The 18,825-nt window shown below is 37.5% G+C and overlaps 1 protein-coding gene across 1 annotated transcript in view; it reads right to left on the bottom strand.

The window, feature by feature from the left end:
* Window positions 1–18,825, bottom strand: part of PLXDC2 (plexin domain containing 2) — a 283,574-nt gene that overhangs the window by 25,728 nt on the left and 239,021 nt on the right. Inside the window, exons 10-12 of the mRNA XM_052803968.1 lie at window positions 9,650–9,710; window positions 6,693–6,846; window positions 4,621–4,659 (exon numbers count right to left, since the gene is read on the bottom strand). Of these exons, the coding sequence (XP_052659928.1) occupies window positions 4,621–4,659; window positions 6,693–6,846; window positions 9,650–9,710 (254 nt within the window). The remainder of the gene's footprint in view (window positions 1–4,620; window positions 4,660–6,692; window positions 6,847–9,649; window positions 9,711–18,825) is intronic.

Raw genomic sequence — 18,825 nt, 5'->3', positions numbered from 1 at the left:
TCATTTAGATTTTTCTCTGTAGCTGATAGACACACTTATATAGTAACTTATTCCACTTTGGGCACTTCTTTTAGGATGACATTAATGACTTCCTCTTGCCTATGGCTTGCCACTGGCTATGAGAAAGGCCCAAAAGAAGAGCTTGTGGCTTCCTGGCTAACACCAGATGAGATGAAGCCTCTGGAAGGTCATTTCCGATGGCTAGGCCAAGATCTGATGATAAACCAAAGCCATATCCTGTGGATCTTATCCTATCCAAGGTCTACTTTAAAACATTTTTAAACCACCACAAAGGTTAGGTTTAGCATTGTTTAATTTAATGTGTTTTACTTTAAAATTGGAGAGGACTCACTGAATCTGTAGTGACTTGTTAACCTGAGTTAGCTGTTTTGGAATGTGTGGTCATAATAACTTTTGTTATGTCAAAAATATTTGTTCTCCCTAAAAGGCTGGCTTGTCTGTTTGTTGAAATAGGTCTCATTTTCTGATCATTTAGAAACTTAACATATTAGAAATAAATAAGTTAGATGATTTTAGCAGGCATGAACTAGTGGTGTTCAACACGTCGCAGTTGGAGTTCAGGGTACACAAGAAGAACAGGACTGAGTCTTCTCCATAATTTGTCAAGAATTCCTGTGGTAGGAAATGCTCAAACTGCAATTTTTAAGGGAAATTAAGAAGACAGGTGGCTAATGGGAGCTAGTTTCCAGGCACAGGGGACTATTAAAAAAAATAGCCTTGGCTGAATTTATCACTGTACATAAGGTATATATAAAGTATTCTTTTTTTCCAAAACTTGGGTCTACATTTTGGACATTTCTTACCAAGTTTCCTAATCTTTCAAGCTCAAATTAAGCTCTGTATAGCACTAATGTTAATCCTGTACATCACTAATATTTGTATCTAGATAATTTTTTAAAAAGTCCACCCCATAGTTAAAGCAGAAGGATGCAGACATTTCCTAGCACTACATATGCTGGGGTGGACTTGTTCACAAGTAAATAAAGCAGCTTTCTCCCTCAGGTAGATGTTTTTTGCATAGCTTTTCTTTTTTGCAACAGCAATTTCTGTACATCTTGATGAATGAGAAGTGTAGCGGTTTCTCTGACACTTACTGTCCACCACACATACGTTCTTCTTTTGAGTTATAAAGCTGAAGGAATGAGAGGGACTCATAGCAATCAAATCATCACAACAAAGTGTCTAAAAAGGTCAAATAAAATGTCCAGATGTGCTGGCCAATCATCTAAATCATCTACCAGAGTTCTCAACAAGAAAACACTGTGTTATTGTATAGCCACAGCCAATTGCTCACAATTTTTATGAAAAATTAGGCTTTTAAACTGTTTAGTCAGCCATGTTGTGTTATAAGAAAAATGAAAAAACAACAGAATCTGCAATTACTAACAAAAATATACATTTATAGTGTTGGACATATCTTAAAACTTACAAAATACTTGTTATTTTAAAGAGAATTAAGATTTAACAAAAATTGTGATGGTGTGCCAGCTGTATTTTAAAATGGTTTAGGCATGTATGTAATAGGCATCTGTCATGCGTCTGTGAAGAAAGAGGGAAGGCAGAAGAAACAGAAACAAGCAAATTTGAAATGTATGTTAAAACATGCCACAAAAGATTGTGGGTGAATTACAGGACTAACTTGCAAGTGATTTTCCCATATAATTAAAAGGTCAAAGCAGTTTGACCTGAACCTGACATTTAATTTAAATTTAGTTGCTGCTTTATAACATTTGGTTTCAAATGTTCCAGGCAGAGGTGAGATGCAGAATTTCTATGGAATCCTTTTGTTGTACCTAACCAGATATTGACTGCTATCATCCAAGGACACATCAAGATATAGGCCGTCATTGATCCAATATAGCTTTGGTTTTCCATTATAAAAGGTTCCCTTTCATTAGAGTTTTAAAGGATCTAGTGTGAGAAAGTAAAGACCCTGTATTCGTGACCTGAAATAATCTACTCTTTATGAAAGGCTGACAAATCACAGAGAATCAAAGAACACGCCTGCGGCTGCAGAGGTTTTATCTGAGCCTAATCTAGGGGTCACTGGAAAATTCAATGCATAATTGAAGATTCATCAAAAAGAACTTCTCAGATTAAAAGCTACGTTTACTGTGTGAATGAGAAATCCTGGTGTGTTGCTTTGCTTCCATGTTGTTTGAAGTCAGTTACTTTTTTTTAAATTTCAAGAACGAAAGAAACAGCTTAAGGAAAATGAATAATCACATCAGGTATCGGTTTGTGCTCCTAAAATGCAGCAGCTTTCTTGGTGGAAATGAACTTTCTATATTTAGGGTAAGTGATGCCACAAGCCTTACCACCGTACTCTACCAAGTAGGCCACAGCCATCTCTCACCTGGTCTAGTATTCAACATTTTGTTTGCTTTCACAGGGTTTTTCTTTTCAGTTCTTGGGCAAAGAGCAGACAAGTGAAAAAATAGTCCTGTTGCAATTCCCAAACTGAAAGAAACTCGGATGTTTTTCCTAAGCCCATCTTTTGCATTATTTTTATATAACAGCATACTATTTTGAGCTGTTTATGAGGTGCTCACGATGGAGAGCTGCCTGGTCCCTGGCCAGCCACCTGCCACAGAGCGATGGCTCACAGGGCAGAGTGTGGGCAGAGCTCAGCTGGGAACACGCTTTATGCACAGAGCAGACACGAAACAAGAGGGTGAAGTGCTGACTGATTTGTCTTGTCTATTGACCTTTAAGAGCACTGAAACACTTTTCACAAAAATATAAAAAGCAATTTGATTTCAAGAAGAATAAGAGAAAGAAAGGTTCAAGGACATTCCCATAGACGAAATGCCTAAAAGTACCACCCTGAGTTTATAGATGACCTTACTCCAAGGGATTACTTATATCTCAAAGCCATGTCAAACAACAACACTGCCAACAAATGGACAATTCAATGCCCAGTACAGCATGTGACCAGCTATGCTGTGGCTAGTGACAGCAAAATGACAGAGGAGCGACCGGCAAGGAAGGGGATGGCAACCGCCTCCTGTGGAGTGAGCAGATCTCTAATTTGAAGGAAGGAGAAAATAATGGCTGAATATTACTGAAAAACAAATGACAGGAAAACAGACCAAAATGCTAAGTGGCATCTGCACACTGTGTTTTTTCAAAACTTGAATAATTCTCTGCGAGGGCGCTGAGTGACCACTATGCCTCAGCTGTCCTCACCTGGTGCACCTGGGACCTCTGCCCATGGGGCTGGGGACTCCATGTAAGCTCAAGCCCAAACCTAAGCTATATTATAGGTGAACCTGTATTCAGCCCCGTCTCTAATCTTGTCTCCTGGACCAACCTTGGATCTATGCTGAAGGTAGCTTGCCTCCAGTCCTGTCTATGGGCCATCATGTGTCTTTGGATGGATCTTGGAGCTGTGTTGCAGACTTATCTCTGGCCCCGTCTCCTGCTGCTGCTGACCAGACTCCTTGTATGGACCTGGTTCATCACCTCACCTTCTCTGGGACTGCTGATGGGAGCTGCTTCCTTGCCTGAGCTGTGCCACCGGCTGCTGTGCTGCTGGCTGCTGTGCCTAGCCTGCTCCCTCGCCGGTCCCAGCCTTGCCTTGCTGACCTGGCTTCCTGCCTTGACCCGGGGCCTGCCTCGTCACTGCAGACTCAGCTGATTGTCACTAGACTGGGGCTGACCCCAGCTGCTGCCCCTGAGCCGCCAGACTCACCCCATGCCCTGCCTGAGCCTGCTGCAACGCTTAGCAGCCGGTTCCCCTGCCCCTGATTGAAGCTTGGTGCTCCGTGCCTGGAGGAAAGGCCATCAGAGCCAATAATATTCCCCTTTATATCAGTGGAAATATAGTGTATTTCAATTTGCTTAGCAAATCATTCTCTGCTTAGATAGAGCATTCTGAAGTCCACAGAAACCAACTCAAAACTTTCTCCTCAGCAAACTCTACATTGGCAGTGAATACAGACACAACCTACATCTAATGACGCAGTCTGATTCTAACTAATAGCAAAATTCTCATCAACTTCAAAGGGAGAAGGAACAAACCTCAGGTCGCAGTCCTTGAACCCACAAAGAAGATGACAAAAGCAGTCCCCTGCAGAGCATCATTTAACAGAGGCCTTTATCAGTATAGACAAGGTGATCTCATTAAATTGCATGAGGAATGTGCATGGAGAAATACAGGATCTCTGCTAGTACAGAGACGCAGATCTAAAATGGATATGTTTATTGACACAATGTCATGTAATAATTCACTGCTATGAATGAATCTATAACACAATATTATTATTTAGAACTAGCATCATATCCTCTCTTAATACAGTTAAGTAACACTGTATTATTATAATACAGTTAAAAATTTACTTAATATGTCCACATTTGGAAGTTAATTAAAGCTGCTGTTTTATTAAAGAGTTATAAAGAGAGTTGTAAATGTTTAATTTACTAAGCAGTTGCTAAGCTTATTTGCCCTGCTGCTCTTCGACACAGATGTGGAAGGCTGAAGTCCCTTGGGAGTCTGGTAAAAGCTATTTCTACAACCTGATTTTGATTAATGAATTTCAGTAGGGTATAATTTGACAAAGTACTGACATTATTTACAGACAAAAAATAATCTCTTACCTCCATTATCTTTTAGGTGCAGTGCTATCTTGGTGTCATCTGTAAAAGAAATTCAAAGTTAGTTGTAGGAAAATGCATTTTTCTAGGTCATGAGTCATTTTAGGAATGACTTTTTAACGTCAAAGAAATTCCACAATTAGAAAATGATTTGGTACTCAACTCAACAAGAATTAGATTGTGGTTTTCTTACTTTTACTGAGCAATGCTTTACTTCCTTACTACTTGTTGTGGTTTAACCCCAGCCAGCAACTAAGCACCACGCAGCTGCTCACTCACTCTCCCCCTGTGGCCCCAGTGGGATGGGGGAGAGAATGGGGAAAAAAAAAAGTAAAACTCGTGAGTTGAGATAAAGACAGTTTAATAGAACAGAAAGGAAGAAAATAATGATGATGATAATAATAATAATAATGATAATAATAATAATGATAATAATAATAATAATAAAAGAACTGGAATATACAAAACAAGTGATGCACAATGCAATTGCTCACCACTCACCAACTGACGCCCAGTCAGCTTCCGAGCAGTGATCCCCCCACAGGCCAACTCCCCCCAGTTTATATACTGGGCATGACGTCACACGGTATGGAATACCCCTTTGGCCAGTTTGGGTCAGCTGCCCTGGCTGTGTCCTGTGTCACCTCCCAACTTCTTGTGCCCCTCCAGCCTTCTTGCTGGCTGGGCATGAGAAGCTGAAAAATCCTTGACTTAGTCTAAACACTTCTTGGCAACAACTGAAAACATCAGTGTGTTATCAACATTCTTCTCATACTGAATCCAAAACATAATGCTATACCAGCTACTAGGAAGAAAACTAACTCTATCCCAGCTGAAACAAAGACACTACTAAAAAAACATTTATGAGAGTGTTACAGTGTAAAGGAGGATTCCAAATACTGGTAAATAAGGGTACTAGAGTCTGTTTCATAAAACTTACAAATAATTCATTTGTGTTACATGTTCATACATAGCTTGAGCATTCTATCATATTAAGGACTATATGAACCAACAAATGACAATAAAATGAAACAATGACTTAGTTCCTCTTCTAAGAATCATGAAAAGGTCTACCAATTTTAAACCCTATTTATTTCCATGTTCCTCTTCTTGTTGTGAGCTTTAACGAACAAAATGCCAGGGAATAATGCTGCTAATGCAGTCCAAATCCTGCACCAACAGTTTCTAAACTTCTCTTGCTGCATACAAAACCAGCCTTTCTCGTCAGTAGATTCCCACCTTGAAATGCCTTCAGCTCAAATTTTCCTGTCACAAGCCACTTAAAAAATCTGCCTGTACCTGGTACCTTTTCTTGTGTTAACATACAATTCTGACAGAAAACTGCCCTCCCTCCCTCCCCATCTTATAGATGCTATTTGATTAATCTGAGTTAACATTTCTACCCGTCTGAGTTTTCTCCAGAAGCAGGCAAGCAGGATACCTCAACCACAAAAAGGCAAGATTTAGGCAGCCAGTGCAACAAGGATGAGAACTGATGCACCATCGCTTACCCAGTTAATTTAGTTCAGAAGCCTATAGAAACTATTTCACAACAATGAGCACTACATGAAAAGAACAGTGTCAACTGACTGAAAAAAAGTAAACAGGCAAATTTCAAAGAGGTTTTTAATTTGGGTTATCTCCAATTTTCACCTGGTTAAATAGAATACCTAAAGGGATTAAAAATTCATTAAGTCTGTGATGGGAGTTTCTTCACTAACTTTATCAGGACCCTCTCCTTCTACTATTTCAACAGGTTTTTGACTATGGCCTGATGGTTAAAGGAACACAAAAAACTCATTGTAACCACAAGTTCTCCAGAAGTCTGCCTGGCTTGGCCATGGACCCCCAGCACCACCCTCTTCTCCAGCACTTCTCCCCTTTGCACCTTACTGTTGCGAGAGCAAGTTGCAATTTAAAAGCAGCAGCAGATATTGCGTTGACTGCAATTCCCCACTCTTTCCACTGCCCCAAAGAGAAAAGGTCAACATGAACACATACTTAAAGGAAATACATTTTTTAGACTTGTAAATGTCCTGTTTGCCCTACAGAATAATGCAGTGTATACACTTCACCTTCTGTTGGCAGGCTAGTTGGCAGGTGGGAAGTGGTGGATCCTCTGGTGGTCGTTAAAACTCTGAACTTTGTGGTGGTTGGCAGAAGGGTGGTGGTGGAGTATGGAGGTGTTTCAGTTGTGTCTATATTCTTCTCACAAATCTTATCTTTTGACTGTTGAGAAACAACAAAAACAAAGAGAAAATTAATTCTCAGCAGAGACTGTCACTAAATGGAGAATTTAAGAATGGGCAAGCTGTCAGGATAAAAAGAATGAAAATGGAAACTGTAAATCAAGGAATTTCAAGAGCTTTTTCTTTTTTTTTTTTTTTCCTCCTTTGGAGTACTCTACACAGCATTCAGCAACACACATTTTTCAGTTAGCTGCAAAACTTACAAATCTCAATTGTTAATGACAAGGCTTCAAAGTTATCCCTGAATGTCAAACATGTTATTTCCCCCAATCAGATTTTAACATCTGAGATTATCATAGAAATTTTCACTCTTCTATTGTGAATGCTCACTGCCATTGGTCTGGGTGCCATAACACATGTTAAAAAAGATATGTGGGAATTAAATTGTAGCTCTCCGTAGTGAGTAATGTGTAGTTAACTGGAGCATTTAATTAGGCTTTACATGCAGTTATCACAGAAGAATATGCATATATGTGTAAAATTTGTGCATGTATTCAGCCTATAAAATATTTATATATCACACTATAGAGCAACACTTTCACTATATGCCTATTAATTCTATATAACATTAAAATTTCATGTATCATGTGTCTATAACAATTATTATATAAGTATCCTAAAATATAGACTATAAACTATAATAATCATACAAATGATTGTTATATTAGCACACCATAAATAATTTTCACCATCATACAAGAATTTAACTTGTATTTTCATGGGCAAATATTTCAATACAAATCTTGAGTTTTTGTTTTTTTTTTTTTAATTTGTGGACACTTTTAAAATTCTGCAGGTGTAATGAATATTTTCTTTTATGTATTACACAGATTTGCAGGAAAATACATCCAATTAACTAGCAGCAAATATAGGAACTGCTTGTAACTCCTGCTGTCCCTGTTGATTTTAATGAGAAGTGGAATCCTGCAAAGCCTGTTTATTTTATTGAGATCCGGCTGTCAAAACCCAGTGGGTGTTGTCTTTCTTTTAATATGTATGAGTATTTTATTGTCTTTTGTTTCACCAGAAATAATATATTACATTATAAAATGTATCAATACCTGCAGTATAATTATTCTTTAAATTTCTGCATGTTTAACTTGAAAACCACTATTAATTTCACTGATGCTATTTAATCAAAATTTAGCTCAAAATCTATATTACAAAGAAGGAAACATTACTATGAGAATCCTCATTATTCATCCTCTTGAACAAATGCATGGAAAATTAACCTCTGTGTGCTAATTATTGATCCTTCATTGAACTCCAGCAGTCAGCTCAGACATCATTCTGGAAGATGCTAAGTAAGCTGTTGCTTCTACTCCAGAGAGTCTGAAAGCTGGACTGTGAGCAGTAATCAGCTAGCCTGAAACTGTGCAAATCAAGCTATTAGTTTCTCAGATACACTTAGTGTATCAATAATTTCCTCTCAGATCATGTACTAAGCCTTGGAGCACTAGTCGTGTTGAAACAAGAAGGGAGAAACAATGGGATGCTACTGTCCTGCAGAGAGCAGTTTTTGGATAACTTCATCTACAGGCACAGCTGAGTCCTAGCTAATTATAATCTGGATTAAAGCAATACAGAGATAGTGCACTATAATAACACATACTCCCAGTACCTTTTATTTTATGTTCTTGAAGAGGTCGTCCTCCACAGACAATAAATCTCACAGAAATTCCATTCTTAAATCAGCAGATTACAAATTGCAAAGCTGAAGTTTCAAGGCCATGTAATAAGGCAGTATGTTGGATGCAGTTATTTTGCAATTACAGTTATAAGGAAAAAAATTTCTTCCATCAGACTGGATTTATATCATTGCTTCTCTTTGGTTCTACTGAGAATATAACAGAATGTGCTTTTCTAACTAGACACTTGGGGCTAAGTTTTGCCCCGAGTTTCGCCTGACATTACATTTCAGAAGGGCTATGTTGCTGAAACTCATGACAGAATTTAGCCCTTTCAGCCAAAATGGAAAAGTAACTGCTTTTTTATGGCCATCAGGAGATTAAAAGTGTCATAAATTAATTTGTTCCTATTACCACAATCCTCAAAAGAAAAAAAAAAACCAAACCCCAACCTCCAAACCAAAAAACCTTCTAAAGGGAGGACACTGAGAAGGAGCCAGCAGTAAGATACTTATATATGTATCTGCTCTGGCCCAGGAGTAGCCCAAATAACTCTTTTAGAGGAGCCCTATAGTCCCTGTTTGACAGTCCACCATTACCACAGTCAGATATCTTTTTTGTTCTTTCGCTGCCGCTCCATGAAAGGAAATCCAAATGCCTTGTAGGTTTGGGTCTTTTTAAATCTCTTTGAATTTATGCATGTAATTTCTTCTGTACTAAATGATTTGGCCAGATTTCATAATCAAAATGCAATGCCTGTTTTTCACTTGAGACTACTCTGGCAGAGGGTTTTCTGAGATGAGGAACGTCACAGTTTCTTCCGCTTTTCTGGCAAGAGTCAGAGATCTAAGAGAAAACCAGTGCAGGGACACTGTTCTGGGGCAGGCTTTCTGGTATTTTTATTTTTTATTTAAAGTATTTTCTCAGAGATAAAAATTTTTACTTTGTGTCCATTTTATTCCCTCAAATGGGGAGTGAAATTGCTCAGCCTATTTTGCTTTATTATGCCTTACAGCATTTCCACTGAATGATAGAGATAAATATAGCATGTCTTTGGCCTTGAAACCATGCTTCATAATCTGAAGAATTTAATCAAAAGCATCATAAGTATATAAATGGCCTCTGATGGGCTGAGGATGTAAACTACTCACATACCTCTTCAGGGCAGCCACTGTCTACCCAATCTTGCCGGTGACGGTCAAATCCACTGGAGCATCTTTAAATGATGAAATAGATAGAAGTTGTCCAGATGGAAATAGGAGGAAAACAAGAACAAGAAAAGAAGGGAAAAGAAGAGAAGGACAGAGAGAATAAGTAAATGATGTGATTTATTTTAAAATCCATATGATTTATGTGATATTGCTTTTATTCAAGAGGCAGTTGCTTGCAATATGAGTTAATCATTTAATCCACTTCAGTGAAACGTGTTTCAATGAATGAGTTTTTATTTTAGTTTTTGGGTTTTAATTTATAGTTTTTAAAAAGGAATGTTTTCCTTCCACTGGATAATTATTCTTAAGACTGCACTGAGCCATAGCATTTTTAAGTTTGATGTCAGCCATATAGATGTAAATTGGTTTAATTATTTCTACCAGACTTCTTAGCCAGGAAAATTTAATCCTGCAGAGGTTGTAGTGAACCAGTCACTGCTTTTATCAGGCAAGGTGATCTGAGACATCAAGATACACACACAATGATGCGATCAATGTTCACACATTTAGGTAACAGCTCCTCAGAACAGCCTTCATGACAATTAGAGAATACTATACAGCTGCTTCTACTTCCTTATTAGCTGTAGAAAACTTAAGTTGCATGCATATTTCTTATCAAATTAGGTGAGGTTGGTAGCCTGCTTGCAATATCCTTTGTAATTTTTAAATTTTCAATTTTAAAGCAACTTGTAACACTTTAATATAATGATTCCCTTGGCAATCCCCACCTCACAAGAGTGTCACCAGTGTTTATACAGTAACTTAGGGTTTCCTAGACAACAGTTAGCATTACAAACAGAAAGCATTATTAAACCAGCAAGCAAATAACTAAACCATGATGTCCGACTTTGAAAGAGATTCTCCCCAGTTACGTTTTTTTAATTTTTGTTTGTTTGTTTGTTTTCTGCATTCATTTCCTGTAGTATTTCATTATGAGACAGGATGATGTCATTTGGCACCCATAGTCATAACTTACCTGACTGTACAGCAAGTAACTTTCTCACTGTCTTTTAGTTAAGACTAGGCAAGCAAATAAGGCCACTGTTATGGTTAGCTCTATTTATGGGGTAATTTTTTGTTCTCAGTGAACTGAAAGATGCCAAGACATGCCAAGTACTACCTTACTTCAACTGAGGTAAACAGGTGCATTTGGAAGAATGGAACAGTGGAATCACTTTTATAGTAGGAGAGGATGTTACAAGAAGATGTAAACAATGTTAACAACACACCTGAGATAATAAACTTCTCCATATAATTATTCTGAGGAGAAACTACAATGTCTTTGACAAAAGATTTTGAGAAAATGTTGATTCTCCTGTGGTAGTTGCACTGATCGATATTCCACCATTTGCAATATTACTAAAAAAAAATACTCCAACCCTAACAGGTATCAATTATCACTCACTCTATAGCAACTGACTTTTTAAGAAACCTGTTGCAGTGAACAAAAAAGATACCTAAAACAGAAATGCATTGTAGAGGAATGCAGAGACCTCCTTCCCAATGCATGGGAATAAACGTCACTGTAAAGAGTTTTTTCTTGCTGAAGGGTGAGTGAATCAGTGCTATGCTGGGAGCTCGGTGCTGCCTCCCTATCTTTGTGGTACTAAGCAGAAAGAAATGATGACATGACATTCCAGGTATGAATAGAAGATATTTTTTTGAAATCTCGGTCTCCCCTACATTCCCCTAAAGTTTGAAGAGCTTCATTAGCAACTTCTGTGCCCATCTTGAAGGAGAACTGGACTAATTTTCAGATGTACACATTACATTTTAGTCATACTGCTCTGGCTAAATCTAATGGGTTCGAGGATATTCTGTACATCCGAAAATCAAGCCCAATGTTTAGACATGACATCAAGTCACTCCATAATTCCTGCAATAGAGGCAATTACTGCAGGTACATAACCATGCTAATTCAAATCCAACTGTACTGTGGCAGTACACTCGCCCCAGCAGGAAATGAAACTTCTCCAGGCAGGGAGAAGAGAAAAAAAACCCCAAATGCTTGAGGCCGCAGGTTGAAAATTGAACAGACAAATCAAGACGTGCCAGGTACACTGAGGTGACCTTCTTGGCCAACAGAGATTAAATGACCATATGCGCATTTTGAGTCATCACTTTTAAATTTTAAGGAGTCTTAAGTTGGCTGTGTAGTACTAATTCCCCTTACATCATTGAGCCTGTAGTTTACTAATATTATTGGAGTTCTAACTAACTTTTTACTGAAGAATAAATCTGACTTTTAACAGCTGTTGGATTTGATTGTGCATGCTTCCGTAACACGTACTTAGACCTAGTAGGGATTAATGACCTTTTATCTTAGATTTTATCTTGTATCTAAATGGTGTCAAACTTAAGGCTCCAAATGTTAAATGAATAAAAACTTATCCCAGGTGCACTCACTTACAGTTCTTAAGTCTTTTCTGACAAACTACTGAAATACGGTGGCAAGTAACATTGCTGGGGCTGATTTTTTCCCAGGAATTAACGAACCACCAAAAGTTGAATGCAACATGCAAGGATTTGGAATGGCTCTTTCAAACATGTGAGCCTCTCTTCAGATGACTGTATCTTAAAGAATAATACATTAAACCCCAGACACTGTTTGTTTAACATTTTCTACTGATGCAATGGTGAGTCCAAACAATATTATCAGAAAGCAGCTTTATCAGGAACGAGATAGGCTCCAGCAAACCTGTTTGTGAACTTCCTTTGAGACATATGTCAATGAGATGTCAGCCATAGCAGCTACTATCATTGCTGCATCGTTGAGTTAGAATTCTGGGAACTGTCATTTCAGTGCACCACGCACTTTACCGTCTGCACTTTTAAGACTTTCATTTAGTAGCATGGTGATAATTCCCTGTTGCCATTAAATCATTGGAGCAGATTTGATTAGCTATGCCATTTATACCTTCTGTCAACATGGCCATTTTATAACAACTTCATTTTCAAGTGATGACCGAAATCAGCTCCTAGGAAAGCAATAACAAAGATGTTCTAGGAAATGAGAATAGGGACATTCATGAAATGTAAGGAATTCCAGGATTTGTGTGGAACTTGGGAGTACTGGTTCAGGGAGCAAAGGGAGAATTAAAGTCTCTGCATGCATAGCAATGATGATTTGGCATAACTAATGCAGCTGAGTCTGGGTAACAAGAAAGATGTCAGAATCCTTTCTGTGAACTGTACATAGCCAGAAAGGAGATCGAGATGTCGTAAGGTCTACCAGATGCTATTTATCTCTACTTCACAGAGAATATTCAAATGACAAGAAACATCCAGTCAGTGCATGAGCTGAAATGCTTTGCTTCTTCTCTTTTAAGAGAGTTCAATGAGGATTAATAATAATAATAAATCAGATACCCTGTATACAGAAAATTCATCAAGGTTTAACCTATAAAAGCTAAAAACGTAACGGAAAATTAATGGGAAGGAAAGGGACAAAGTATGGATGGAAAAATCTTTTCACCAGGTTGAACTGGTATAAAACATTCAAGAGCATTAAAATGCACAACATGTGTTCTTTAAACCAACTGTTCCCTAGGTTTTTTTGCCAGTATATCTGTAACAGCATATAAAGAATGGATTTCTGGGAATTGAAGGGCATTCCAGAAATCTGAAATGATTTCTTAAATACCATGTAATTATTCAGCTCAGTTAAAATGTTTATTGACTCCTATAAATAAAAGGTTAACCTGGAAAATTAAATAGAAAATTGAACAGACCGAACTCTTTCCTGCCTTCAAACACTAAGGAGGGCGCATCACATTAGGAAAAGATTAAGGCACTCACTAGGTTGTTTGAATTACTAAAAGGAGAATTAGAATATTTTAAAGTGGAATTTCTTTCCAAGCTGAGGGAGACAGGAAGTAAAATATAAAAATAAATACATATATATATAAAAATATGTTTAAAAAAATAAAAATACCGGAAGCCTTGAACTTTGTTTCTGTCCGCTTTCTGTCAGGAGGAAAAAAAGCTCTTTGTGCTCGGTTTGGTTTTGCTTCCCCTTACCGCAGAACAGGCTCCATTTTGGTTCCTCCATCTTTTGAATATCACTTTCTTGTCCCACTGTGCTGTCTGGGAAAAGACTGTATTTTCCTCCCATTGTTATTTTCCACTTTCCCTTGTCACAAATGCAGAACTTTATCACAGCTCGAAGTGCTTATGAAGTTCATGTGAAGTGTCGCTGTGAGTGACTGTGGTATAAATTTGTAAGATATTTGAATGGTATTTGTGCTTATCATCTAGTTCAATACACCCAATCGTATATCTGAATTCAAGCATAAATGTGTTGTCTGTATTTATCCTTTACTTAAACATATTGCTTAATTAAACTGTACTTCAGAATAGGATGACAATTTGAATAGTTAGAAGAGGATTTGCTCCCACCTTGCTCTTATAAGGTAAGAATAGCTAAAATGACTTGCTTAATACAAGGATGTTAAACATACAGCACTACAAACAGCCTGTACTATTTTAACATTTATGAAAAATTCAAATATAATTACTAAGGCATAGTTAATACTTGATGCAGCATATCTGTGTCTGCAGCACTGAATTCCATCATTGTCTTAACATTGCATGCCTCTCAAAATGTACAAAATTCAGGTGATGATAAGGAGGATCAGAGAGTGGCACAAATTTCAGCTGGTAATCTTCAGCCTGGTGATGGTTCTACAATTTTATGGGACAGAAAGTTTGGAAAAATATAGCTATATGTTCTGTAAAGTACTCCTGCAACATCATGTAACCAGAGAAGTGAAAAGATGTTAAAAAAAAAAAAAAAAGCTGTTATTTTACAGTAAAAGATTGAACACATGTAAGACTTGATATTTGCAACTCTGACACAACATGTGAATAGGCAGTAGGAAATAAGGATTCCCATGGGGAATTCTTGCTGTTGGAAGAGCCTAAGAATAAAAGTGGGCTAAAAGAAGTAAGTTTTATTTCCAATTCAACTAGAAAGAAAGGAAAAAATCCTAGTTAAAGTGAGACTTGGCAGAGTTCTGATTACAGAAGAATAGGAGGATATTTTCTATAATCTTAATGTCAGTTACAACAACAAAGGAAACATACTGAAAAGCAGATAAAGAATAAAAAAGAAGCTTTTGCTAAAGGCTCTGCTTTGAATAACTAGAACGAAAAAGAAAGTGTAAGAGGAAGGCCCTAGAGTCAGATTTATGAGATTATGGCATCAGACTTTCCAACAAAATCAGCAGAAAATAATAATCAAATGTGTTCTCTGGGAAGGAGCCACACTGAAATTAGTCTCTGAAACCAGGTTACATTCTCCACTGTCTTTGACTTTGTGTGTTTATACCTGGACAAAGTGGGTATAAAGAGCTAATAGCAACAGAAGTTAGCAGACAATTCTGATCTGTTGGCATTGCTACCTGTTTTGCACACAAGTAATTACTCAGGGTTCAAGGCAAAGAACTCCAAAGCACTACTGGGTGTACTTTACACTCTGGTTAGTGATCCTAACTAGCACAATCAATCCCCCTTTCTTACCTTTACATGCTTGTCTGAACTATTTTCTATCTTTGAATATCCAAAATGATCTCTTCAATTTTAGGGTGGATGCTCCTGTGATCTTACACTTTTTTTTCCCAATACTGCATGTTACATTTCCTTCTGGTTAAATAAATAAAAGTGAGTGGCCAGTTGTATTTTGAGAGCTGCTTTATAATGCTTTACACTGACAACCTCAGAAGTACAGCTAGCCTCACATACCCATTGCTTTATCTCTTGTTTTTAAAACAAAAATATGAAGGTCACCTTTGGAGAAAATATTTCCTTTTCCACTTTAGAGATGAGGAAATAGAGCATAGGAGACATGAAATGATCAACTGAGATAACAGAATTCTGTAACAGAACCTAGAGCTAATCCCAGATTTTCTGAAAACCAGGCAGGCATACACTAATTCACAGCTCCTCTGTTTCCCATAGTACTCCCAGACATATGAATAGTAGAACTGGGAATGATATTGAAAAGCATCAAGTCTCAGGTAGCATGCGCCAAGGCACAGCTCTCATTCACACATTGGCCAAGCTCCCTTTTTTATTCATATACTTTTACTGGGATTATGCTCCTTTATAAAAAAACCCCACTGATAACATTAACAAGTAGAAGAGTCCTTGGGACAGGATGAAAGTGGCCTGGTGGTTAAAGATAGTATGAAATAGGGCTATTCACATTTCTGTTATCACATTTGAACCCCCAGCAATTGTGCAATACATAACATGGCTGTTTCAAGTACTAGTGGGCATCAGCATCTGAGCTGCTAGAAAGAGAAGTGCAGAGATGTTTTGGTTAGGCTAGGTTAGTGGTCCTGTTATATCTCATTCACAACTAAAAAAAGAAGTTAAAGGAAGCAGGAGCTATGACAGGAGAATGAGGCATAATGTGCTAAACTGACTCTACATCAACCAATGTTTATATGCTTACAAAGGTATACCAACAAAACAGGAGAGCATTCTGCACGAAGAACATACAGTTTTGAAACTGCATATTCATACCACTGCATTTGTGGAAAGTATGGATGAAATAGGGTTAAGAAAAACACCTGCTGTAAAGGCTCAGTGAATTCTTCACCTAGGGAGTAAAAGAAAGGAAGGACATGAATCATCCTGTAACTGGTTATGTTCAAAGGAACTTAAAGTTCAGAAAGTTGTTTCCCAAATTAGTATTCTACTTGCATCTCATTTTTTATCTAGAAGTGAGTCAAATTCTGAAGTCAACATTCAGCAAGAACAGTCTGCAAAACAGATTACCGAAGAATTACAGAACAGTTGGGGCTCATCAATTTCTTCATTAATTGTACATATTAATATTTGTTGTGGTGGGAAGCAAGTGGTTTCATCAATGCTATATGATAATGCAGATGTCGGAAGAGTTAATAGATCTGAATAGAGGGGGAACTAAAGATGTAATGGTGTGCAAAAAAGCCTTGATATTTAGGAAGAATACTGAGAAAACTTCGTTATTTTCTCTGAAATTGGGAATACCTCCTACAGGGAAATGTTACAGTCCCTACTGTTTAGGTGCCTGGAAAGATTGATAAAATATATATGCTATAGAGAATCAGTAGACTGTGTTGAGAAATTGAACAGTTTGCCTTAGCAGGTCTTAATCTCAGATTATCCAATTTTTATGAAGAGACATGTGGATTTCAGATTTGTCTAAATAAAAATTTCTGGTAACATTACACAGGAGTATGTGTATAGCAATATGTAAAATTTAAAATATTATGCTAACGAAAAGAGACTTTTCATTTATGGCCCCTCCTTAAAGAGTGATGTCTAGGAGGCAACAAGACAAATATGATTTCAGTGATGCTCAAGTGATATTGAGGAGTACAACCATAAGAGGTTAGCACTTCTGGAAAGCAGTTAAGACTATTGTGATCATTCTGGCTGTTTCTATACTAGTAAGATAAACATGCCCAGAAATGTTCCTTGGCACTGAAGACTGCTGGCACAGAAGGGCCTATGCCTGAACAAGCAAACTCTCTCAACCTTGAAAAGAAGGAGTCTGCACATAAACTGCCAACTGCGAATAATCCCTGGAACAGTCCAACTCCTAAACCATGCCTGGGAACTGTTCTGGACGGTGCTCCTGGGCATGGACTGAAATCACATCAGGGAACATCATAACTATTTAATGGCACAGACAATCATTTTCCAATGCCCAGGAAGCTTCCCAGGCTCTGTTTAATCTGCAAGTAATTCTATGTCAAAAAATATTTGTTATGGGAAGATGAACTACAGCTGTACAAGTGACTGTTTTGTATGACCACTAAACTGACCATTAAACAAACCTGACTGGGACTGCCATTCTGCATTACATTTCAGTGAAACATAAAAAGTAAAGAAAAAGAAAATTTCATATAGTGCAAAAACTTTCCATTAAAAAAATCTTGATTGACTAATTTAAAAATTACTTGATTTAATTCCTTGTTTTATTTATTTCCCTTGTAATGAGAGCAGAGGAAATGAAGAGTGAGAGTCACAAAATTGGTGGAAGACCCGATTTCTCCATGGTAATGCAGTGGGTTGGATGTTTATATGAAGGGAAGAAAACTATGCTTCCACAAAGTACATTAACATTCATCCTACAAAGTACCCTAGAATCAGGTGTGATAATGTGGGCTGCCTGTCTCCACAGAGGTGTCCTGAACTTTTGTCCTGAGCTTGGAGGTCTTCTGAAATGCTTTGTTCTCAGTTTCTGTTCTTTCAATTTTTATAAACACTTGAAATAAGGAAAGAGAGGTGCAGTTGAGAAGATTATTATCTAGCCCAACAATTTAGGATACAATGGGGAGGTGGTATCTGGGTTCTGTAATATAGTCTCATGAACATTCAAATATTTGATAAAAGATATACAACAAGTCATTTCTGGGAACATACCATTTTCTGGCAGTCGAGGAAGGAGTCAGGAACTACAAGTTAAATTCACCTCAGACATGAAAGGGAAGAAATATGATACCTTGTTCCTCACTAAATTAATGTTCTGCCAAGAGGGCCTATTGGATAAAGTGCGCCTATTGCACAACCATTGTTTTTGCTAATCCATTAATGAAGTTTTTTCCGTAACTGAATTTATCTGACAAATTGTCCTGAAGTCATAAAGATTGGGTTGGTCAAATTTGTGTATTTTCTAATAGATCATTGTTGGAAAAGAAAAAATTCCCAGTTGTCTGCTGTTGTAAGCAGTAAAGTTGATTTATTTCAGTCCATTGGAAGAGAAGGTAAGATAAAGTGCAAAATAGCAGCAAAAGCAGTAGAACTGCCCTGTGTATAGCAATGCATAAAAACATTACAAAGTGAGGAACTATGGATAATTGAACTAACCTGTTTCAGTACTATCCTACCTTTTATGACTAAGAATTCAGTTAGGACTACAAAAACTAATTCATTTCATTAGGAGTAACTTGGTTATATATTTGGCTTATAAACTGGGAGAACTGCTGTTGTAGGGCCTAACTGCTCTCTTTAGAAACTAAGCACCTACTTATGTTTTTTTGTTCTTTTCTTCCATTAGCTTCCATATTAGAACTTGAAGTGTTTTTCTCACAGAAGTCAAAACTCCTTATATCCCGCCATACTTGG

Source organism: Harpia harpyja, chromosome 1 (assembly GCF_026419915.1).
Source record: "Harpia harpyja isolate bHarHar1 chromosome 1, bHarHar1 primary haplotype, whole genome shotgun sequence".
Lineage (NCBI taxonomy): Eukaryota > Metazoa > Chordata > Aves > Accipitriformes > Accipitridae > Harpia > Harpia harpyja.
The sequence above is the reverse complement of the archived record's forward strand: the minus strand, read 5'-3'. Positions and strand labels throughout refer to the sequence as shown.